Source organism: Symphodus melops (genome assembly GCF_947650265.1).
Source record: "Symphodus melops genome assembly, chromosome: 2".
NCBI lineage: Eukaryota > Metazoa > Chordata > Actinopteri > Labriformes > Labridae > Symphodus > Symphodus melops.
Window position 1 is genome coordinate 30,323,967 of NC_136692.1, and position 25,024 is coordinate 30,348,990.

The following is a 25,024-nucleotide window of genomic DNA, read 5'->3' on the forward strand; positions in this document are numbered from 1 at the left end:
CAGTTTCACTTCAGGTCTGTAGGGATGTTGTGTGGTGTAGACTTTCAGATCTGAGTATGGTTGAATTATTAGCTGTTTGAAACAAGACCAAAGTTATCAATACAAAGATTGTTGTAAAGGCTTCTGAAACGATCTGTTCTTCTTCTTTACAGCGACACAATGAACACCAGCAGTGCACAGAACTGTACATCAAGCTCTCCTGCTTCATCTTACTTATTATCAGAAATGTCGATATCCATCAACATGATCCTTGGTCTTCCTCTGAACAGTTACGTCATTTGGCTGATATTGGGAGGTCCCAGGGAGACGATGGCCTCAGACATCTTCTCTCTTAACCTGGCGACGTCTGAGCTCCTGTTTGCTTCGTCTGGCGTATGGTTTTGGCTTTCAGTAAAGTTACATTCATCACTATGTTTGATGGTCTTCATGTTCTCTCTCGGCCTCGTCTATACTGCCCGTCCTCTCTTCCAGAGCTGTATCTGTGTTGAGTACTACCTTGGTGTTATCCACCCGGTCGTGTTCCTGAGATTCAAACCTCTGAGATACAGGGTGGTCAGTTCTTGTGTTCTCTGGCTATTAATTTTTCTTTCTTGCATCTACAGTGTTTACACCTATAGTGCTCCTCGGTATCTTATTCTTTATTTTATCCAGACTGTGTTGATGTTCGGTGTCATACTCTTCTGCTGCCTCTCAGTTCTCTGGGCTTTGAAACGCCCCGGGCCAGGAGACGGAGACACAGGGAAGAGGACGAGCAATGCAATGAAGAGAAAGGCTTTTAAAATCATTGCTATCATCATGATTGTCCTAACAATTAATTTGTTTTTGTACATGGCTGCTGTTCTACTTCTGAGTTTATTTCAGCTGAAGAGGTTTCATTTTATATATCTCAATTTGACAGCTATTGCTTTAATCACAGGGCTTTTACATCCACTCATGTACCTCCACAGGTCAAAGAACCTGTCCTGCTTTAGCAAAGTCAAATGATCACACCCGGAGTACATCAGTCTTTTTTGGACATAGTTTTTGGCGATTAACTATTTATGAAAAAGTTTGGACATTTAAATTCACAAATGCTAAAACCACCATGTACACAGAAAACTGCTGCCCCCTTCTCTGTTTCCAGGCTAATTTTAAAAAGGACTGAAGTGAAGCTTTGTTTTTGTTGTTGGAATAAATAGATAGATAGATAGATAGATAGATAGATAGATAGATAGATAGATAGATAGATAGATAGATAGATAGATAGATAGATAGATAGATAGATAGATAGATAGATAGATAGATAGATAGATAGATAGATAGATAGATAGATAGATAGATAGATAGATAGATACTTTATTGATCCTGAGGGAAATTCAAGGTGGTGTTCTGGGCAAATCCCTACAAGAGGAGGCCTCGGAGTACACCCAGGACATGCTGGAGAGACTATGTCTCTCAAATGGCCTGGGAACGCCTTGTGGTCCCACCGGAAGAGCTGGAAGAAATGTCTGGGGCGAGGGATGTCTGGGCATCTCTCCTTAGACTGCTGCCCACGCGACCCGGCCCCGGATAAGCAGGAGGTAAATGGATGGATTGATCTGGGAAGAAGTTCCTCCCACAGAAAAATCATTGGTATAATTTCTATACCTGGCTTGCCACTGTGAGCTGTGATTAGGACACACCTCGAAAAAACATATTTCCAAAGCCACTGAATCCTTCATTTCCATATGTCAGCGAGTTGACAGATAGTTTATTTCTTCTGTGTATTTGGATATGTCAACAATAGAATAAGTCTTTAGAGTCATGAAAAGGGTGCATCAGATCAAATCAGCTCTTCAACACCAGGAAACTGGACCTCGTTTTCTGTGATTCACTTTTTTTTTTCAAAATTGAGCAGAAACGTTCTTTGATATTTTGACATTTGAATTCACAAATGCTTAAACTACCACGCACACAGAAAACCGTACATGAACCACATCCAGAACTGCTGCCCCATTCTCTGGGTCCAGACTCATTTCAAAAAGGACTGGGGTGACTTAGGTGAAGTGGGAAACTGTCCTGGGTGAGAACGTCAAACCACAATGTGCCCAGGCTACAACTGCAGGATTTTGCCCTTGGCTTCATTTGTCAACACCTGTGGGTGCTGCTTGGCTTCAACGTTTGACATATTGTCTTTGCGCTGTTATAAATCAATGAGGTTTGTTTTGCAAATGATCCCTTTCTCTTTCATATTTACATAAAATACACTGTAATATTATCTTCCTAATCTGACATCAGTCTGTGCAAACTGCTTCGTGTGAATCCTGTAAAGAACTCTACCTACATAAAAAACATATTGTATCATCTTTATTTAATCATTTATGCACTACTATTGGGTCTACCCCAAGTCTCTCCCTCAGAGTTTATTGTTGATTTAATGTTGAACTGTTGGAGATGGAAAGCTCAATAAAGCTGATTGTGATTTCAAGTTTAAGCTTCATTGTTTTCCACTGGGGGGCACTGTTTTTATTGGTATTATCTAAACAGGAGGTATCTCTGACATCTGCACATCTTACAGTGAGGACAGAAAACATGAGGAGAGCAAATAGAGCATTTTAAAAAGCCATAGTCTAGGCCTATCTGCACAATAACATAAAAGAGCACGACGAGAGAAGAGAACATCCTAAAACTCACGAAAATTGTTTTTATATTTTTATGTCTTTTCCATGTTTAGACTTCAGCACTGAGAAAGTGTGACGACCCGGCCTCCAGGAGTATTTGGCGTGTTGCTGTTGTCAGTCTGTGGGTGCTTCTGAATTGTGCCTCCACACTTTTTGTCCCCTTGCATGAAGACAACAGCGACACCCAGTGACATGATGGATGCACTGCATCGAGTCATCCCAGGACGGCCCTCTTCTGGCCGACAGTAGTACTACATTTCAAGATCCTTTGTTCTCATTCATACTCTGTACAAGAGAGGTTCTCAGTAGTACACAATTTTGTTGCAAGTGGCCTCAGGACGCTCAACAAATAAATATTCACACACACTTATATATATACGTGTAAAATAGGGAAAAAAATCATTCAGTTATATATTATGAAATGTGTACGCAAGCAGAGAGTGCAGTGAGTGTACTGTTAGTACAAGAAGAGAAAGGGCAGTTAAAAGCAGTGAGGTGCATGCAGGCCTTCCCAGGATAGGATTTAAAGAGGCCATATTCTGTCCGAGCTTTGTGTTCCTGTAGAAACCAGCTCTCTCTGAACGCACCGTTTTGGTGTGTGTCTCTTTAAATGCAATAAGCCCCGCCCCCTGAGTTTTCCCAGTTGACATCACTCCTTCACTAGAGAGAATAAAAATGGCGGACCTGTGCAAAAGTTTGGCTCTAGGCTGGAGGTGGAGTCCATGGGTGGAGACACCAGGGGAGGAGATTTTTTTTTTTTTTTTTTTTAAACCAGATTCCCACTGTGACATCACAAGGAGAGCACATTTGAGACAGTATTTTTCTCTGAATTGTGAGACTTCTGCAGACCACAAACAAAGGACTGGATGGTTTTATTTTGTATTTTGTGGGTCTGTAGACACTCAGGTTATCCAAATGTGATCATGAGCCCTTCCCATGATTGGCGCACATGTATGAAACGCTGTGTGATTATTTGTCGTTCAAGAGGTGGGGCCTGATGGAGAAGTCACCTTTGGCCCTCACCCTTGATTGAGGAATGAGGAGCAGAGTTTTTGCTGAGGGCTTCAGGTTACAGACGGGAATGCAAGGCTCGATGTGATCAGGTATATACCAAAAAAAAGCCACACAGAACAGAAGAGGACACATTTTTTATTGTCTGTGAACAAGGTTTAAAGTTTTTATTGAAGTTCAGGCAGAAACATACATGATAATCCTTTATTGCTCATGGCATATCAGGTCGCCATCTGTGTCTCATTCTCACGTCTACACCAACAACGAGTGGAACCACGTCATCATCGTGTCTTCTTTAACGCACTATTCACTTCACCGTGAGAGTACCGAAGGTGGACCAGAGGGGGGAGAGGCTCTTCACATGACACAAACACACTTCTATCTCCAACCGTATCTGACAAAACAAAGCTGTAGATGTTCTATTTATTCACTCAGATTCATTCAGTATCCGTTCCAGAAGTAGTAGATCCTGATAGTACGAGTATATATATTCTGTAGGTTCTGGTTTTATGGCTGAAAGCTTAAGGTTTTGGCTGTCGTAGGAACGGCGACACGGTCATTCTTCATCCAAAAACAACGAAACAACATGAAAAAAAATCTCTAAAAACCCTGCAAATTAAACATCCTGAATGCATATGTATCGTAGTCTTTTTTTTTCGTCTACTCATATCACTAACAGTTATATCGACATGGAGGTGAAACACACTCAAACTTAGGAGTTATTGCCTTAATATTTTTTGCATGACAAAGAAGAGGGGGGTGGGGGGGGTGAGATAGTACATTTCCACACAACAAACTTGTCCAGACAAATGGCATGCAAGACATGAGAAGGAGACGCACTGAACGGGGGAGTAGAAACATTTCAAACACTAGACTACATGGAGGTCGACCACACTTTATGTCGGGGGCATTACGGGGAGGGGGGTGTGTGTGTCGGGCAGACGGACGACAGGTCTGACACAGAAAAGTGTAACACTGTGTGCAAAAAGTTTGACATAAACATGAGACATGGTCGAACACAAAACGGCACACGACAGCAGTCTTTAAATTTCTTTTTAAAATATGGCTTATCAAGTTATCACATGTATTTTTTTTTTGTTCTTTAAGACAGACACACAGTTAGCATAATAATTTCATATAATATTTTATGATTGTTTGCCCACCTCGAGGCTAGTAACATATTTTATTTATTTTATGTACAAATAAGAGTGAACGGGGAGATTATTTTTCAGCGCTGCGAGAAAGCTCGGCAGCTCGTTCGGCAGAAAAATGAGTTTAAAACTGCTCAGACTAGAAGGATAAACCATCCTACGTTGTGTTTTTTTTTTATTTTTAGCCCCTCTGCTTGCTGTTAGCTTCATCAGTGTAACAGAGCTAATGTTAGCGTCAGTCAAGCTAACGTCCACCTAGCCTAGCTTAGTCTAACGGCTACCATTCACACAGCTGGTTCTCTCCTACTCCCACCATAAATCTCGATTTGTCGATGTGTAAAAAGACCAAAACAAGGTTTTTATTTGAGAAGCTCAAAGTTTAAATCAAGTCATGTGGATGAAAAACAAACCCCTGATTCAAGCCAGCACTGTGAAGGTAGCCCTTGAACTAAGCTAGTTAGCGTTAGCGTCCGTTGGCTCTCGCCTACTTCTTTAGCATGTCTTGCAACGGGCCTGGCAGGTACTTCATCACTTGGTCCATGATGCTCTCCTCCTCCTCCTCGTCGCCGCAGCCGGCCGGCACGGCTTTCTTAGGTCGGGTCAAGCTGCCCTCGGCGGGCTGTTCTGCGGCGGCGGCTGCCTCGGCTTCGGCCTCCTCGCGCTTTTTCAAGCCATACTGTTGGTCAAACACAGAAACCGTTATCGGGCAGCCACAGTTTTCCTGTTACAACCATAAAGGATCGCAGTAAACAGCTTTAATATCAGTGTAACACACGTTCAGCTCCTCGTCCGTCCGTTTGATCGTTTTACTGTTTTTGTGTTGTGAGCAGCAGCTCAGCCCTCGTTTGTTTCTGTTTCTCTTTATGTGGTTTCCATCTGTGCATTTAAAGCGATTCTTTGGAATATGTCAAAAACCGAGAACTTGTGCTTTGGTTACATCTCTCTCTCTCTCTCTTGGGATCACACTTTGTTTGTGTCTGTCAAAGAAAATGTACCTGCTGGCGTTAGTTTGACAAGGGCACACGTATAAAATTTAGTCCACCTTTGAGAACTGTTGGCTCTAAAGCTGCAAAGAGAAAAGGACGCATTCTCTTTGCCTTTTAAAGAAACCACATTATCAGTGACAGCATGCAGGGGGGAAGTGAAGCGAAAAAAGTGGTTACTGTGAAATTGTTATTTTCAGCACAACATCAGAGCCGTTAAATTCCTCGATGACAACTTTCCACATTATCATAATTGCTCTGTCGTACTCCTGTGTGAACATCCATAAAGACACAGATTTGACTACATACTGGACTAACATATCATATGGACATTTCTCGCAGTGTCTGCCACAGAGGGATGGAGCTGTGGAGGAGGCTGACGGAACAGAAACCTTTTGGTAACGAGCATGCTGGGAGTTGTTCCTCGCCCGCTCTGCTCCTCGGGGAGAACTTAAGGGGAATGAAGGAGTCCAGGGGAGTGTGGGGGGGGGTTGCTTTTTTCATCCTGCTGATTCACCGTACTCCCTTCAGAGCCGCCCTACCCACACACTGCCTGTCTGTCTGCGTGTGTGTGTGTGTGTGTGTGTGTGGGTGCGTGTCTGCAGCACTGAAGCCTTTACCAGAACTGAAGCCCGATGGCCTCGCATGAGAGCAAAGGGGACTTAGAGTAAACACGATGCCATTAGATAAGAGAATCCAGACACTATTGCTGCGTCATAATGCAAAAGCCACGAGCCGAAGGAAGAATTTTAAGGTTGAAAAATGTGATGCAAACCAGGAAGAGGCTTCATAACTGATGAATATCAAATGAAGCACTGCAGCAGCTCCGAGTTTAAACCAAATCCTGAAAAAGGACGGAGTTTAAACTCTACGCACATTGGAGGTGTTGCACCAGGTGAACTAGTTTTGATGTAGGCAGTAGTTACATCCTTAAATCTAAGATCTTAGTAAGTCTGAATCCCACGCAAACACCGTTGTCATGGTGACGCTTCTGAAAGGTGGGATAACTTGGAGGGAGAGGAGGAGCAGAGGGGCTTAAGCAGCTGTTTGTGCACTAACACAACTGGAAGCGTACTCTGTAAGTCTGATAAAATAGGTGGTCTCGGGCACGATTCACTGCAATTAAAGCATCTGTTAGGAACTTTCAGGTTTTATCGATTTTGGCGCCCCCCTGTGGACAAACGGGGCGATTTACCTATTTGCTGACCCTCTTCTGTTCAAGCAACAGAAATGTCATCTGTCTTTATTTTTAAAGGCGGGGTTGGTAATTTTTGAAAACTAGCATGATTTTGAAAGTAGCGTTCCCTCAGTGCTCCATCTCAAGCCACGCCCCCCTCACTGACGTGCACGATCACGTTGCTCCAGAAGTGGACCTCAGCTCTTCATTGTGTAGAAACTATGTCATCTCACGTCTCATTCAGTGGTAAGTAAACCAGCAGTATAAACTCTGTCATCAGTGATGAGTGTTGAGTGTAACGTAAGAGGTAGAGAGCGAGCAGGGAGACAGGGAGGCGTGTGATTGGTTCATCAGGTTGGGACCTCGTGGCAGACATTGGTCGAACTTTTTACAGACTTACAAGCTGATACCGATGATGGATTGTCTTTGTTCCTTTTTCAGAGCACATGAGTTCTTCATTTCTGTCAGGACCTAAAGACAGTTTCAACCCAAATCTTAAAAAGTTGATCTGGAGGAAAATGACCGACCCTGCCTTTAACGCTCCGTCACACAACAAAAGTCTAAAGGGCTGTTTTTGTCTCATCGTCTGATACCTACCCACCAGAGATTTAAAAAAATCCTGTCGCTGAAGGTCTCATTTGCTTTTATAGGCATCAATATTAATTTCTAATTGTTTGATGAGAAGCCACTTCACAAGCGCTTCAACAACGCTCTCTGCAAAGACCTATTTCTGGATAGCCGTTTACATTTTTACAACAACACTCTCCCTGACCCCGACGTTTCCGTCTGAATATTCAAACATATTCTTTTTCATCACAGCCAAATATTTTATTCGTCTGCTGCTTTCTACCCCCCCCCCCTCTCTCTCTTTTCTGCAGCTGCTTCCTCGTGCTCCACTGATCTATTTTATAACGGCTAAAAATAACATGAAAGAAAACTAAGCAGTCTTTCTTCAAACGCACGTCTGCTATGAAAAGAGTCTCGCTGTTATGAAAGCAAAGATGTGACGTCTTCAGAGGATAAACACAAATCTATGATATCATTTTTTTTTGTCTCTGCTTGTCAACTTTCCCATTTCTGCTACGCTGACTAAACACTCACTTTAGAACTATTCCCTGTTCGTCTCTGTGTGTCTTGTTGGCTGATTTCCCGGCAGTGACAGCCTGATTAGATTCTCGTGTTGGGTTAACGACGGGCGAGTAGCTCTTTGTGTGTCATTGTGCTTGTACCTTATCCCTGATGCCTTGCCTCATGCCTTCCCTCTCAGCCTCCATCTTGGCATACTTGGCCTTCCTCTCCTCCTCCTGCTGCCTCAGGGCCTCCTGCCTCTCCTCCTCCTTCTTTGCTGCGTCGGGGTCCTCCTCCTTCTCCTCCCCGCCCAGCATCTTGCCCACATCAGGAGGACCTCCTGAGAAACGGAGAAAAAAGCAGACGTGCAGTCAGTCTGTGCTCAAACTAGGATCAATGTTGGAGATGCTTTTGAAACATGGAGAGAGGTTAGAACGCAGAAAGCTTTACAGACCCATGCAGAGCTGGCTAAACACTGAAGCTACAGTGTCCACCACATGCAGAGCTGGCTAAACACTGAAGCTACAGTGTCCACCACATGTAGAGCTGGCTAAACACTGAAGCTACAGTGTCCACCACATGTAGAGCTGGCTAAACACTGAAGCTACAGTGTCCACCACACGCAGAGCTGTCTAAACACTGAAGCTACAGTGTCCACCACATGGTGACCTGTGTGAGCGTCCACTCTAGAGAGGAGGGGGCGGAGCCAGACAGCTCTCTGTGATGATTAGAGTTTAGACTGCAGTACACATTTTAAACACTAGGGGGCAGAGTCACATACTGCTGCTTTCAGGATTTGATATTTTACACGTGTAATGTGTTCTCATAAAGACGTTAAAATTAACTTTTTCCATGTCAGTGTTGATGAATGATGATTTGTGCTTCACTAATCGACCTTCATGTAAATGTAACATTTCAAATGTTGCCCCCTGATTAGCCATGACCTTTCTGTGGCTGCTTCACCGCCCCGTTCTGAAGGAAACACAGAAGGTCAAATCCAGTCAGCATTTTACTCCTAGTTAGTTTTTCAGGCCTTTAACTGATAAATGGATTTTCACACACACAACTCTGTGAGTTGGCCTGAGGTGAGCCCAGCAGCTTGCTCCTCTCCTCGCCATGTTGCAGCTCTATTGTTGCTGAAATCATGGAGTGGTCTTTTTTTTTTGTTTTCTGTTACCAGTGAGTCAGATTAATTTGTTGTAAGCTCTGCAGAACGAATTTGGGAAATGGGGTTTTCCTGCTTGAGTCTTTGAAACGCAGCTCTCTGAGCGAGGAGGAGAACGTGATTCCATTCCAGGTTTGTTTCAATCAATCAATCATTATTGGTATAGAGCCAATTCTGGAGACACTTTACAAAAGAGAAGATGGGTGGAAGGATTTCTCATTTGTGCTCCTCGTGTGCCTGTTGTCCACACTTCCTTGCTGCTGAGGTGGAGCAGACCGTGCTTGACTGAGGACGGCGGTGGTGGTTGTGGTGGTCGACACAGTCGGGTGTGGGAGGCTGTGCATCACGGACGTCATGTAGCAGTAGTGTCAGATCACCACGCTGAAGGTTGGGGAGCTCAGTGTTGTGTTTCTGTGGTCACTCAGCCTAGTTTTAGTCTGTCTCTGTTTCCTTTCCACAGCTCAGGAAGGTTTGTTAAAAAACGATGAGCCTGTTGCTTCTTCTTTTCATGAAAGGAAATGTCCGGCGCCTCCACGAGGATGAAGTGTTTTTGCACATTTCTCCACAGACTGAATAAAACACAAACATAACACATTGGCGGTCGCTTTGGATCAATCTAGAAACATGAAGCTTCCTTGGATTTTGGTTGGTGGATGTTGTCTGTGCAGTCAATCTCTTCCTGGTTAAATAAAAGTTATAATAACATATGGATGGATGGTATCGTCTGTTTGACAGAAACTGTGCTGTGACGAGGAATTTCACGATGGAGCAATAACGTGTTTTGCAGTCCACTCCTAGTGGACACTTGTGGAACTGCAGTTTTTAAAACGTCCACATCTTACAACACCAGAGGACGCTGCTTCAGTGTAATCCCACCCCTTTAAAAAAGCTTAAGTCGTCTGAGTTGGAGGTGAGAAGGTCATATCAAAGACCTTTCCCACAAGACCGGAAGGTAATGATGATGATGCAGAAATGGAACATCTTCTGTCCTCAGTTTGACATCCAGCTCTGATGTTTTTGGTAAAGACAGAGAAGCAGACTGACGGGTGATTTCTCTCTGAGTATGATGCAGGACGAAGGACCAAAGAAGGGCGAGAAAGTGCAAAGTACAGTAATCTGAATTTTTTTGACTACAACACAACAAGGCACCCGGAAAATGTCTTATGCAAGACTTCTTAATGTCCCTGCAGGAGGGACATAATGCCTGGTGATACCGAGGCAGGAAAATGCTGAGAGTAGCAAAGAAGTAAAAAGAAACGGGGGAAAGCTGTCGGCGAGCGTCAACGAGGAAGGAAAAAATGAAGCGAGAAGCCAGTGGAGTGGAGGATTTGGACAAAGACAGGAACAGCTCGGAGTAACGAGGACGCAGAAGAGGAGGAAAAAAAAGAAAAAAAGGGAGAAGATATATTTAGGAAATCGAGGGGAGCATGAAGAGAGAAGGAAACTGTCAGGAAGGATTGAGTCCAATTAACTGAGATGTTCCAGTTAGCGGGATTACCCAACAGTTTCTGTGAGGGGGAGACAGCTGAAAAAAGATGGAGGGACGGACAAAATGGAGGGAGTGACAAGAAGAAAATCCACAAATTGAAAGGGGGGGGGGGGGGGAGAAATGAGGTGTTAAGAGTAAAAGGGAAGGAGAAGGAGGGAAAGGTTGAGCTGCAGATGGAAGGGCATCTGAGGAGAGAAAGCAAACATCCAAGAAAGAAAGGAAGACGTGCACTCAGCAGCTGCCCCCCGGTATCTTTAGTGTTTTGACTCATCAGCATAAAAAAAAATGAACTGCAGCAAAATGGTGAGAGATAAAAGACAGGAGGGAGAGGGATGAGCGCAGGAGGAACAGAAAAGAGGAAAAATGAAAACATCCAGAAAGCTGTCAGGGACGGGGCCAAGTGGTGAGTTTGCACGACTCAAAAAAAAACCACCCATTAGAACAATTAAAAGTAGTTTGATCAACGTCAACGCACGCTGCCTGCACGTGTGACCTTTCTCCCTCCGGCCGCCGTCGGTTCGATTCCCTCTTATTGGTGTTTCCACCGTCAAATGTTGGAAATGGCACCAAAACAAGGGTTCTGTACCGCTCTACTTTTTTGGCACCCTTCTGTTGGAGTGCACATGGTCCCGATGTGACCCTAAAGGGGGCCTTTTATTTACTGTGTCCTGTACTTCTTCGCTGAACTTAAATTAATAGCTGGCTACATTATATTGGGATGCTGTGATGTCTATCTCCATCTGTCTTTCACTCCGCTTACCAAATCTAAGGCTACGGTTAGCTGTGGAAACGCACCAAACTGAACCGAGCTGTACTGAACCAAACCGGACTGCTTGGTGGAAACACGGCTTTAGATCAAGGGTGTGAAGTCAATGCTGAGGTTGCAAAATCCTGCAGTTCCTGGAGTGTCCACTAGAGGCTGGCTGCAGCAGCACAGGAAGTCACATACACACCCATTCAAAAAGCCTGTTTTTACAGCAGACATGAACGTGTCTCCATCCACACAGTTAGGTTGACCGAAAGTTAGGCTGACACATCAATGGGACTCCAGCGCCCCCTGCAGGAACAGGCTTATTGATTTACACCGATCATTCACACACTGATGGTAGAGGCTGCTGCAGAGTCCATCAGTATTAACTCATCCATCAACACACCACTAACACAGCAGCGGGGTGAAGTGTCTTGCTTAGACACACACTGGACACGTGGCTGCAGCTGGGGATCAAACCCCCGACCTTCCGGTTGAGTGACGACGACGACTCTACCACTGAACCGTAACAACCCTGTGCTGCGTCAGCAGCTAACAAACAGCACAAAGAAGCTGATGTTGCAACATCTGTCGGACTCCTCTCAACACCGTCTCCTCTCTTCTACGAGTGTGAGTGAGAGACGGAGGGAAAGATGGAGAGCAGGAAACAGAGCTAAAGGGAACAGTGTCCATGCACGCACATGTGCAGATGAATAATTAGGTAGTTCCTTTTCAAGCTCTCATGCATGAGCTCATTTGCAATTACTTCTCATGTGTGTATGGATGCATGTGCAGGTTGTGTGTGTGTGTGTGTGTGTGTGTGTGTAGATGTTTGCAAAGTACCTGACTATGACTGATAACATTTACAAGTTGTCGGTTTATTAGAAAGCAGCTTATTTCTTGTGGTTTAAGTGTTAGTCTGAGCAACTTTAATCCCCCCTCAGCCTGCAAACATTCACACATATTGTATGGAGTTCATCTTTTTCACGTGTTGCTAGGTAACAGCTTGCATCCGAGTTCATTTCCTGTCAGAGGCTGACACGAGCCAAAGCTGTATAAATTGGAGCAATTAAGAAGAAGTGTCTGCAGCTTGGAAATGTTCAACTGTCCAATAATTTAGCTTTTTTGAGTTTCATTTACATTTCCCACAAAATGAAAAATACATGTTCCCCGTTTTGATCCAGTTTTCTTGTGTTTAATGTTCTTTTTCTGCAGAATATATTCACACAGAATAACTTGATTTTCCTGTCCTGTGAAACGCTTTAAACGTCTGATGACTCATGCTGCCTTCACATGCTGCTTGGAAACACCGGACTTACCAGCTGTGTGGTTGTAACGACGACACACAAGCTCTCTAGCAGACTGAACATCGAATGAGCGACTGAGAGAAGCACGTACTAAAATGTGCAAAAACAAAGACAAATGATGGCTGCTGTACAAAATATCTACATATTTTACCATCTATCGTTGACTCTTTTTCTAAACTATTTCTATTTCTATTCCTGTAGGGGGCACTTGAGTCCCCCGTTTGTTCCTGCAGGGGGCGCTGGAGTCCTCTGTGTGTTCCTGCAGGGGGCGCTGGAGTCCCCCGTGTGTCCCTGCAGGGGGCGCTGGAGTCCCCCGTGTGTCCCTGCAGGGGGCGCTGGAGTCCCATGGATGGCGGTCTCCGTGCTGGAAATGCTGTCTCAGGCTAACTTTGAGTCAAGCTAACGACAGGCTGAGAGCTGAGGCGGGTTTTAAGCCTCCTGACAAACCGTTACACGGCGCCCACCTGTCAATCAGCTCAGCTACACGCCTTATTGTGAATCACTCTGATCCTTCATCCAATCAAAAGTGATGAGTCATCAAAACATTCCCCCCCCGTACAGTGTGTGTGGATGGAGACATGAGCTAATCACACCTATTTGGTGTTTTGAAGCAGGCTGTAAACATGTTCATGTCTGCTGTAAAAACAGGCTGTTTGAATGGGTGTGTATGTGACTTCCTGTGCTGCTGCAGCCAGCCTCTAGTGGACACTCCCGGAACTGCAGGATCACTGAGGTGAACAAAGGAGGTTGCCACTTGGTCACAACTCAAATATCATCAACATTTCTGAGCTTTGGAGGGGCGCATGAAGGAAGCATCATCCGGCACTGACGGGGGCTTTATTGGGAGCCAATTAAAAATCTTTGATGAAACTAACAGTCCAATGAAGCGATTCTAAACAAATATATCAGAGCGGTATCCTCGGATTATTCAAAAATACAGTGCTTTATGTGATGTGGGTTTAATACTGCAACCTGCACCATCGTGGAACCACAAACATCTTCATGTGAACACTTCTATGTAGAGCAGTGACTCACAGACTATGAGCCTCATTTTCAAAAGATTCCCTTTTTTAACTAATCCGTAGAAGCAAAAATAACCCCACCAAAATCTTATTAGCACATTTAGATCGTCTTTGTTCAAACATAAAAAAAAGAGAGAGAGAGTGAGAGAGTGATCCTGGGAGAGCGAGCCTGAGTTATATAAAGCTACGTATGATCCGAGGCTCCTGCTTTGTGAGAATCTCGAGATACAGCGGCGCTCTTTCAAAGCAGAATAATTCTGTTAGGCTCACGGGCATCCTGTCAGCTGTGCCGTGCATCGAGTCCCGTGGCTCTTCACTGTTTTCCTGCGTGTGGTTTTATTGGTCGTCTGAGTGATTCAATATTAAAGCTGTGCGACGGGAGGCTGACGGCTTGGCGTTTAGCCTTCTTTCATCATGATTGGGTCATTCAAACCGATGAGCCGACGTCCTCGCAGACACAGAGACTCTCAGTGGAGGGATTCTCCGTCATGCATATCCAAAGACGGATCACAGGTTTAGTATATTTAAATGGCGTTTCACTATCAGACAAAATTTAAAAAGCCAGCGTTCTTTAACGTCCTCACACACCGAAGAACAAGCTGCCATGAACAGCGACTTCTGCCGTCGGGCGAAAAAGTCTCATCGCTCACACCGACGTGAAAACAGCTTCTGCCGATTTCTGATGCATCGATCGTAATCACTTCGACTTGTCGAGGTAATGTCTTCAGTAATGGGGAGGGTGCTGACATCACTTCCGTGTCTGGTGACACAAGGCCGGCTGCTTAAATAAAAAAGAAAAAAGCTATCTCTAAGCTAGCTAATTGTTTCCTTCTTTGCAAAATCTTGGTTGAATCAAAAGTCTGGAGATCAAGAGGACGAGAATAAAATCCAACTCGTCCAAATGCTTGAACTCTTGACAGCGTCAGATAAACGCGACTCATCTTCTCTTCTCCTCCTCCTCCTCAAGGTTCCCCGGCAAATCCCCGCTCTAAATCCAAAGTGTGCCGGGAGAGCAGATATGGCAGAGGCCATCGTTAGCTTCAGTTCCCCTCAGGTGGAGCGTCTCTCGTCTGCTCTCGTATGTGTTTTTATTTACTCTGCAAACAAACAATCTGTCAAACTGATCAGCTGCAAATGACTTACTTCGACTTAAAGATCGTCAGAGTAGCTTTTGGTTTGTTGGTTTTCGGCGCCCTCTGTGGACTAAGCTCTTGTGTCTTTGCAGATATCGTCCTGTACCGCGTAATGGAGCTGGGATTTTATCAAAAGAACAATTTTGAACGAAAAAAAAAAAGACATTTAAACGTGATATTTTCACTGTGTTTAACTTTGGACTTGTCAACTGAGCTTTTTTTTAAGTGAATGAGACGTTCAAAGGTCATTATTTTTCTACACTACTCTGGCTGCTTAACTGTGGTGCATCCAAAAGGAACGAAACAATTCATCAATTAATGCCATTTAAAAGACTTCATGGCACCAACACCGACAACTCTGAGTCGAATCACCCCTGGTCAAGTAAAATGAAAAAAAAAGGTCTTGAGTTAATTCATCCAAACCTTCATTAGAGGTCCTTAAAGTCTGATGATATAGCTCAGTCACTACACATCTTACTGATTGCTCCTTTAAAGTTCACTCAGCGCATATCTGACTGGATTTAGGACGAATTCAAAAGCTGTTGATCCCTGGTTCTGCCACACTCGTGGTTCTGACCCAACAGACGTGGAACGATCAACCTCATATTCACAGACCTCTCTCAGGCTCTTTTCCCCTCTTCTGAAGTGAGTAAAGCAGTCGTCAGTATGTCAACACTTCTCTGCTGATGCTCCCTGAGAGCAGGTTTCTGGTGCGGGCTGCATGTCCTCGGCTTATTTTGGGGGATGACACATTTGTGTCAGTTAAAGGGAACTGAATCACCTCACTGCGTATGTTTGCTGCTCGTTTTGTTTTTGGGTTTTTTGCAGGATTCAAACCCTATCGACAGTCTTATAGCTCCCACAGTTAGATATATCTGTGATATAGTGATATATAGATATACATATATCTCTCTCTCCTCGGGGCAACTGAGTCTGTTAATCGAACCAAGTGGACAAGGCAACGTTTTTATCAAACAGGAATAAGGACAATGCTTGACAAAACTGTCCGTTATAAAAGGAGCAATATGTCACTCTGACCCCTAGTGTTTAAAAGGAGTACTGCAGTCTGAACTCTAATCATCACAGAGAGCTGTCTGGCTCCGCCCCCTCCTCTCACACAGGTCAGCATGTGGTGGACACTGTAGCTTCAGTGTTTAGCCAGCTCTGCATGTGGTGGACACTGTAGCTTCAGTGTTTAGCCAGCTCAGCATGTGGTGGACACTGTAGCTTCAGTGTTTAGCCAGCTCTGCATGTGGTGGACACTGTATCTTCAGTGTTTAGCCAGCTCAGCATGTGGTGGACACTGTAGCTTCAGTGTTTAGCCAGCTCTGCATGTGGTGGACACTGTAGCTTCAGTGTTTAGCCAGCTCTGCATGTGGTGGACACTGTAGCTTCAGTGTTTAGCCAGCTCTGCATGTGGTGGACACTGTAGCTTCAGTGTTTAGCCAGCTCTGCATGTGGTGCACACTGTAGCTTCAGTGTTTAACCAGCTCTGCATGTGGTGGACACTGTAGCTTCAGTGTTTAGCCAGCTCTGCATGTGGTGGACACTGTAGCTTCAGTGTTTAGCCAGCTCTGCATGTGGTGGACACTGTAGCTTCAGTGTTTAGCCAGCTCTGCATGTGGTGGACACTGTAGCTTCAGTGTTTAGCCAGCTCTGCATGTGGTGGACACTGTAGCTTCAGTGTTTAGCCAGCTCTGCATGTGGTGGACACTGTAGCTTCAGTGTTTAGCCAGCTCTGCATGTGGTGGACACTGTAGCTTCCCTCCTTGAAATATAAATGTGTTGATTTGTTGTCCGACACTCGTCAGGAAACTGGTGGCTCGTGACGAGGTCAGAAGGCAGCCTTTACTCTCTCCGTCTTTCTGCCGAGCTCTCTCTCATCATTCATGACTTACATGGTTGGATGCATTATTTATGGCATCTTGACAGTCGACTGTCAAACACACACACACACACAGCCGTGCACACACAAACACACACAGCCGTGCACACACACACACACACAGAGCCGTGCACACACACGCACTCACACTTTGTTCTCTCGGAGATGCTCAAGGTCAGTTTGATGCCTTGAATTTGATTTGCTAGAGTGATGCACAAGAAAAAGATGTGAAGGGTCGATGTGTGTGTGTGTGTGTGCGTGTGTGTGTCAGCAGTAACCCTTCAGACCAATCAAGCGACGCAGACCTGATTTTCTCAGCCAATCACATTAGAGCTGTGCTAAATGTGATTGAGTGCACTTTGAGGAGACGAGGTATCTTCTGTGTTGCTCGCTACGCTTGGACTGCCAAAACGGCGTCCATTAGTGCGAACTCAAGCGCTCTCTGACACTTCGAGTCTTCCTTTCAACATACGATCAGGCAAAAAAACAATGCTAACTTTCATCACGATCATCATCATGAAGGTCGTAGGTGTTCAGAAAGAGCTGGGTCTTTAGCTTTTTTCTTAAAGGTGCAAAGGGACTCGTTCCACCACCGGGGGGCGACAGAGGAGAAGAGTCCAGTTAGAGACGAGGAACAGACGAACATATTTCAAATAAAAGGGAAAAAAAATTGGGAATAAAGCCGCTTCATTGCACTGGTCCAGCAGCTGTTATCGACCCTGCCTAGTTTCCTGAACATTTCCAGTCTGAAGGTAAACTAAAGAGCTGGCTGAGCTCTGCACATCGACTGTTAAACCCACGAGAGGAACAGAGGCGGTCCTGCTTTTCAAACTACTTATTTTAATGGTCTGCTAACGTCCTGTTGCAGCCTGCTTTTTCTTTTTTTTGTTCGGGGACTATTTTCAGCTGTGGACTGATACACATGATACGCACTGCTGAGTTTAGCCCCAGGACGAAGTGTGTGAGAGATTCACTCAGTAGAAACTGCAGACGCACACCTTCATTTCAAAGGAGATCCACCTTTCTTCTTGTTACCATGTTGGACGTCCATGCTAAACCTCTGCAGAGTTTGGTTTTTCTAACCCTTCTTGGCGTAATCTTGGACGTGGGGGGGTTTGCACACAAAGTGTTTTGCCCAAGGAGATCTCGGACTGGCTGGGGATCGAACCCCCGATCTCCCAGAGACGAGCGACTCTACCAACTGAGCCAGCCTGTCCAACAGGAAGCAGACCGACTCCACGTCTGCAGGTGAAAGCCGACAAGTCGTTGGAGTTTTATCGCTTGACGTTTCTCCTCACTCTGATTATATTCGTTTCTTCTTTGCAGCTACATTTATTGTATCTTCTCACAAACTCACCTGCTGCGCCGTCATTGGCTGGAGGAAACACACCAGCTCCGCCCACAAACGTCAACAAGAACAAAGCAGAAGACTCAAATCTCTCTCACACATGTACGGAAGCCCAGGAGGGACAACGGAGCGACGTTACAGAGTTAGTCTGTTTGTTTTTAAGGATGAAGCTGCTGACTCCTTATTTCTACACTGAATATCCCACATTGAGTGAGTCAGATTGCTTCACACAACATGACAAAAGACGCATTAGCTTGTTGATAATTCTGGATGTAATCCACGCTGACAGTTACTGAAAAATAAAGCAAACAACGAGGCCTCGTGTCTCCTTTAATTCCATTTCCTTTCTCTGTCTCGTCTCATTTTCAAGTCGCAGCAGTGACGAGCTTTCCAAACTCCCCCCCCCCCCTCACGAGCGCATCACTTTTGCGGAACAAATAAAATTTTAAAAAAAGGGTGCCGAGGGTTCGCGTCGCGTTCAAAGCCTCCGAACGGATTTAAAAATTAAAGATGTTTTGTTTTTTCCTTCGAGTCTGCCACAAGGCTGCAGCGAGGACGAGGCTCGTCATCGTCATGAGCTATTTTTAAGCAGCAGCGAGCTCGCCGCTAACACACCGTGAAGGGTTAGGGACATGCATTCTTACAAGTTCTGGGGTCAGACTCCAAGATGCATGCATCTTTATCCTGCTTTCTCATCTTTCATTTATCTTTGTGGTGCTGAAGTTTATTTCAGTGTTTGCCAAACTCTCTTTTTATTTATGTAGGAAACTGTTTCCCAAACCACACGCCGTTAATCTATGTGACTTAACGAAGTAGTTTCTTAATGAGGTTATTGAAACCTCAACGTTCACTTATTGGCTCTGAAGCATCGACTCCTCTGCTGATGTGGTCTCGCTCTGACTGCTGCCTGAGGACGTCAGGGTTTAATTGAGCTCCGCACCTCGGGACTAATGTCTCCCACACTTACTGCCCCCCCTCCTTCCCTCTTCCTCCACCACCCCCTCCCGATTCTGTCAAACTAACTTCAGGGTTCAGAAGTTGGGAAGTGCTGAGTCAGCAGCACTCAGAAGCACTCAGCAGCAGAAGTAATCAATGCAGGAGGAGTCCTCCGGGTTATGAGCTGAGGGCTCGTATCATGCCCCCCCCGGAATCACAACTGTGCACTACGGATCACTAATCATAAAAACACCAATCACAACTTAATAATCATCTTAATAATCAAGCTCCAGCAGCAGAAAACTGCTCAAACTAGCATCAATGTTGGAGATGCTTTTGAAACATGGAGAGAGGTTAGAACGCAGAAAGCTTTACAGAGCCATGCAGAGCAGGCTAAACACTGAAGCTACAGTGTCCACCACATGCAGAGCTGGCTAAACACTGAAGCTACAGTGTCCACCACATGCAGAGCTGGCTAAACACTGAAGCTACAGTGTCCACCACATGCAGAGCTGGCTAAACACTGAAGCTACAGTGTCCACCACATGCAGAGCTGGCTAAACACTGAAGCTACAGTGTCCACCACATGGTGACCTGTGTGAGAGGAGGGGGCGGAGCCAGACAGCTCTCTGTGATGATTAGAGTGTAGACTGCAGTACTCATTTTAAACACTAGGGGCAGAGTTACAGACTGTCCTTTAAAGAGGATTTCTAAAGTTGGCAGAGTACAGAGAAGATTTTATCACGAAATCCTTCTGTGCATTTGTCACAATACTGACGTTAAGTTGTGGATAAAATCTTTAAATAATGCGTTTTGTCTTTTTTTTAGAGACATCATACAATGTTGGCCTGGTGGTAAAGTGTGTTATAATTTCTTTTTATTTATCTCAATGCAGACAACAACAACAAAAAAAACATTATGCAGCTGTCGCCTCGAGCCAGCAGCTGGTTTGTGAGTTTAATCTGTGAAATAAACTTTAATTCCAGCTATTTCTTCTGTCGTCACGCAATCCAGAACTTCACATCCAAAGTGATGGATGATGCACCTCATGTGGAAACTGAGAGGCGTACGAGCAGTCTGAACTGTGCGGCCTGCAGTCTGCGTGTTTGACAGTCATCTCAAAGAAACGCTTCTTCTTCCAACTCTCTGTGACCACAGACGCCTGGGAGGGTAATAATGCACCGGCAGCATCACGGAGACTCGTCCACCCCGCCTGTCGTCCACCGACACACTCAGCAAAAAGTACAAACTGGCAGTTCAGCAAATACAGACCCAAACCAGACGCCAAACAAAAACAAGGTCCAGCAGTCTGAGAGTGCAGACTTTTAAGAACAGGTTTCCAAACAGGCTGAAGCTAAAAGGTCACATATGCAGAATAAAGTTCATAGTAGATCTATTATCCTCACTTTCCCCATTAAACACTCGTCTGTACGTAGCACTGCGACGAGATGTGCAGCTCGAAAAACTCGTTTTTTATGTCAGACTAGCGTCAGTAAAATCCCTCATTTCAGTCTCTGCCTGCGAAGTTTAATTAAAGCTGCTGTCTCTTTAAGGCCCCCACCCCCCGCCCCCCCATGCAGACTCTCCTCCGATTGGCCAAAGAAGGGCCGAGCTGCTACAGACCACACCCCCTACATGCACCCTATCGATCCCCCTGATCCAATCCGATCGAATCTAGCCCTAACCCGATGAGTGGGCGTGATCTATAGGGGGCGTGGTCTATAGGGGCGTGGTTTGAACTGTTTGACTGAGCTTCCAGGTGGGCGTGTCCTTCTCAGAGTCCGACAGCTCCGCTCACTTTTTTGCGCCGATACTTTGGCAGAACCTGACCTTTGGTCTCGTAACGTCTCGATCAGCGCAGCAGAAATTACCGTACTGTGTACTGTCCGTTTAAAAGAAGCTTCCAGAGGTTTCCAGACAGACAGCAGCACATTATAAGTAAACATTTAAAGATCGACGGGCAGGATAGGTCTCCTTTAAGAGTCGCAGAGAGACGGCGTAAAGTAAGATCAAAGACCAATGATTTCAGGTTCTCTGGTTGATCACGACGCCACGACGCCAAAATGCATCAAAAGATTTCAATTATATGGATGTTTCCACTGACAAGCACCAACCCTTCAGCTGATAGCTTATTGATCAACTCTCTAATTGGTTTGTTTCATTACCCCCCCCCTCTCCTCCCCCCGGGAGCTTTTAAGACGCGGTTTACTGTCAGCACTTCCGAATGAAAGAGGTCACGATGTGTCCCGGGCTGCAAACGACGACCAGAAGAAACAAACAAAAAAAAGTCTGCAATGGCAGCAAAAAATAAATAAAATAAAAGAATCAGGCCGACAGGCACACACGTATTGATTAGCAGTCACATAATTGCGCTCTCTCTTGCATCCTCTCTCGCTCTCTTATCTTTCTCAGGCACACTAAAATCCATACCTTAAAGCCTCCATAATTCATCTCTCCTGGAGCGCACACACACACACACACACACACTCTATGTCCTTATACAATATCTATAAAGCATCTCTGTGGCACAGGCAAACACCCACACTCTCAAATCTATTCCCACAGTCTGCAGGCTGAGTGCAGCGTGACTTTGAGTAAAAGCAGCTTTAGATGCAGTGCAGTTGATTTAAGAATTCATAGCGCAGGCACACAGCCGCTATGCAGAGAGAGAGGCAGCGCTGGCGCCCTCTGCATCCCAATGAGGCACAACGGGGCTCAGCCTGGACTCCATGTCCCGACTGTAACTGCCCGACAACAACAGCTCAGCAGAGCGGACGCCTGAGCGCCCCATGCAGCGTCTCTGCTGTGGCCACTTTGCTGCCTTTCCCTATCAAGCGTCAGCTGACCAGGAGGATGTGTTACAGGGCCATAACGAGGACTAATTAGGGGGCAAATAATAGCCGAGATAAAACTCTACAGGGTAGTACCTGAAGGCTTTAGAGGACAAAAGTCAGGGCCGAGGAGACGCAGACAAATAGCTTAAATAAAGGAGACTGCCATGTTTTTTTATTAGCAAAACAAAACGATGAAAGGACCAGGAGAACATTCAGCTCGTCACATTTCAGCCCGCCTGTTTTATAAGTTCATAAAATGAAGGCCAGAAAGTAGGTGCTGCAGTCCTGAGAAGTGATCTCTGTGACATCCGAGGGGGGGGGGGGGGTTTCACGGTGCTGTTAAACTGCTGTCCTGTTTCATCTGTCCCAACTTCCTGCACACTGATTTCACTTTCTAAGGAATACGTGGTCACACTTTTTCTAGTGGAACAAACAATGAACACGGGAGGTCAGAAATCTGTCATCGCCAACGACCTGACTGACTGGATGACACTTTTACATAAAACATGTCCTACCCTGAGGGAGATTTTTAAAGATGGATGCAGAAGGAGAGAGAGAGGGAGAGAGAGAGGGAGAGAGAGAGAGAGAAGGAGAGGGTGGGGAGCGAATGCGTAGCTGATGTGTAAAGTCAGGAGTTTGGTGCAGGACGGATTATCTCAGCCCAGCGTCCCCGTTACTAGCGGGGCCGGTGCTTGCACAGTGGGGCTTTAAATCCTCCACACTGCAGTGCTGTTAAATCAACGTCCAGCTCCGGCAGATACTCACCTCCCATCGCAGCTTTCATTACAAAATTCATGATGAAGCAGTTCTGTGTTCTCTTCCTTCACTGGTCACGTTATCAGGGACAGACCTGCAGCCGGAGGACAGAATACACAAGCTTTGACTGCATGAATACCTCTGTTAGGACATGCAGTTTCACTCCACTGATTTTCATACACAACACTTTGATGGGACAGGAGGGTGGGGGGTAGGGAGGGAGGGTGGGGGGGGGGGGGGGTAATGATGATGCATACAGGAAACGACCTCCAGACGGAGATCCATGCTTTGCAAAAAGCTGCACAAATCACTGAAAGAAGCTCTGTAGCACAATCTCTTTAACTTATGCAAACCCTGCTCCTCCAGCAGTCCACATTTACATCCCAAAGAGCCTTAAAGGAGATCTGCTCCTCTTCAGGGAGCGAGGACGAGGATTAAACTCGCTCTTCCCCCTCACAGCGTCCCGAGTCTCTGCCGAGGCACCTGCGCCCTCAATTTACAACCAACGCTCATCTTGTGTTGATTTATGCTGACGCTGCCTGGGCGCCGATGAGCGACCCGAGCCTCGTGGAAGTAACTCGCCCGAATAAATTATAAAATCTAAAATGTGAGGAAAATCAGGGTCAAAGAGGAAGGCGTGATTTGAGTGTGTGCACGCGCCTCGGAGAGAATGAAGACTCTCTAAGAGGTTTGGAGCTGCTGCAGGGTCTGACCTTGGACCTATGAGCTTCTCATTTCACACTTTGTGTTACCTTCACGTGCATGATCACATCCTATCTGTCCAATTCAGTATTTTTCACAGCTTGCAGTCAAAATATGAAAAGATTATATGGATATGTCCAAGTTAGAACAACCTAACTGTACTCAGATGAGAGTTTGCAGACCTCAAGTACATTCAATAATTTTAATCTTTGTAATATTCTTGATAAATGTATATTTGACTTTCAAAGTGCCTCGTTGAAGCGAGTTTATTTCACTTCATTAGATTATTCGGTGTCACCCTCGGCTAGTTGTGCAGTATTTGACAGCAGCCTTCATCCCCACTGCAGCAAATGCAGGAAAACAAAACAGATCCTCCTCCTGCTCAAACTTGCTGCACTCGTTACGACTATTTCATCGCTGCTCGGGTCATTTCCATCCTCTGCAGCAGCTGAGCGCCTTCCTCTGCAGCAGCTGAGCGCCTTCAAATCATTTCCTGGTTCCCTTCCTCTTCCTCATCACCATCACCACCACCATCATCATCATCATCATCATGCAGCACCAGCAGCTTCTCCTCGCATGAACCCTTTTTTACAGTATTCACTCTCAGCTCCTTGTGCGGTGCAGCATTTCGGCACTGTTAGACCAACGTCACCGCAGGCGCCGTATGCTCCCTGTTAAATGACTGCACCAACACGCCGAGGCACGCGACATGCAGCCTCATCGGGAAGTGCATGGAGGCATCCGCACCTTTTGTAACCAAGTGCATGCACCTATCACCATCCCCGTCCCGTACAGTCAAGCCACACACACACACGCACACCCTCACACAAACACACAGCCGTGTCTCGTGCCTGCTCGGACATCGTTTACCTTGTTTTGGATCCTCCTCCAAGTCTTCAGCCCTCCAAGAAAAGCCTCGTCGCAGCAGCAGCAGTAGCGGAATAAGCACCCTCCTCCTTCTTCTTCTTCGACAGGGAGAAAGAAATCACAAGTTGTGGGTCTCAGCAGAGGGATTGTGTGTCAGTGCGCGGCGCTCAGTGTGCAGACATGCCGGTTGTGTCAGAGTCGGGCTGCAGCGGCAGAGAGGAGGAGAGTGTATTCCTGCAGGACGAGATGAGAGCATGCAGAGGGAGAGAGGGGGAGGGAGAACGAGGGAGCACATGAATGCAATATCACCCCAGAGCAGCTTTTATTTCTACAATTTAAAGAAAAGGGGGAAAAAACATTTAATAGCATTTAACAGGTTCAAAGTGGCCCCTAAGACCCCCCCCCCCCCCCCCCCCCCCCACACACACACACATCTGTTCAAGTAAGCAATCTTATAAATATCCAATCAGAAAATTGGATGTATTTCCCTTCACATTCATTGCGCTTTAATCGATAGTTCTGAGTCCTTGGATTTAAGCCTGTAAGGTTCAATGGTTTCATTGAAGCTGCATAAAAAGCAAAGATATCAACAAAAAAATCACCTAGACTGAAAAATGTAAACACGAAAAAACATCTGGACTGCTGTTTAAATAGTTGGATGTCGAGGCGTGAAGCAGCAGTGTTTGGCCACCTGGGGGCAGCACAACAAGTTTTACATAAACAATTTATTGTCTTAAAATCACAAAAACTGACATAAAGCAGATTTTAGTCTCAAGCATCGCGAAATGATTTAGAGCTCCCTC

At 45.5% G+C, this 25,024-nt stretch overlaps 2 protein-coding genes across 2 annotated transcripts; one reads left to right on the forward strand and one right to left on the reverse strand.

Annotated features, from left to right (window-relative positions):
• Positions 1-225: 225 nt before the first annotated feature.
• Positions 226-2,830, forward strand: LOC306820363 (P2Y purinoceptor 4-like; the record flags this gene model as incomplete). Its single annotated transcript, XM_079338183.1, has 2 exons — positions 226-801; positions 2,693-2,830. 2 exons carry the CDS (start codon positions 226-228, stop codon positions 2,828-2,830), a joined length of 714 nt encoding a protein of 237 aa, XP_079194309.1.
• Positions 2,831-3,853: 1,023 nt separating this feature from the next.
• cplx2a (complexin 2a) lies at positions 3,854-24,490 on the reverse strand. The gene is made up of 4 exons (XM_079336573.1): positions 24,225-24,490; positions 22,662-22,746; positions 8,191-8,369; positions 3,854-5,477 (listed from the first exon to the last, which is right to left on the reverse strand). The coding sequence occupies exons 2-4, from the start codon at positions 22,690-22,692 to the stop codon at positions 5,286-5,288; spliced, it is 402 nt and encodes a 133-aa protein (XP_079192699.1). The 5' UTR covers positions 22,693-22,746; positions 24,225-24,490; the 3' UTR covers positions 3,854-5,285.
• Between the last annotated feature and the right edge of the window lie 534 nt (positions 24,491-25,024).

Excerpts from the sequence above, each read along its gene's own strand:
- cplx2a (XM_079336573.1), bottom strand. The coding sequence starts at position 22,692 with ATGAATTTTGTAATGAAAGCTGCGATGGGAG. Across the intron at positions 8,370-22,661 it reads AATGAAAGCTGCGATGGGAG|GAGGTCCTCCTGATGTGGGC; the intron begins GTGAGTATCTGC and ends TCCGTTTCTCAG. Across the intron at positions 5,478-8,190 it reads GGCAAGGCATCAGGGATAAG|TATGGCTTGAAAAAGCGCGA; the intron begins GTACAAGCACAA and ends TTTGACCAACAG.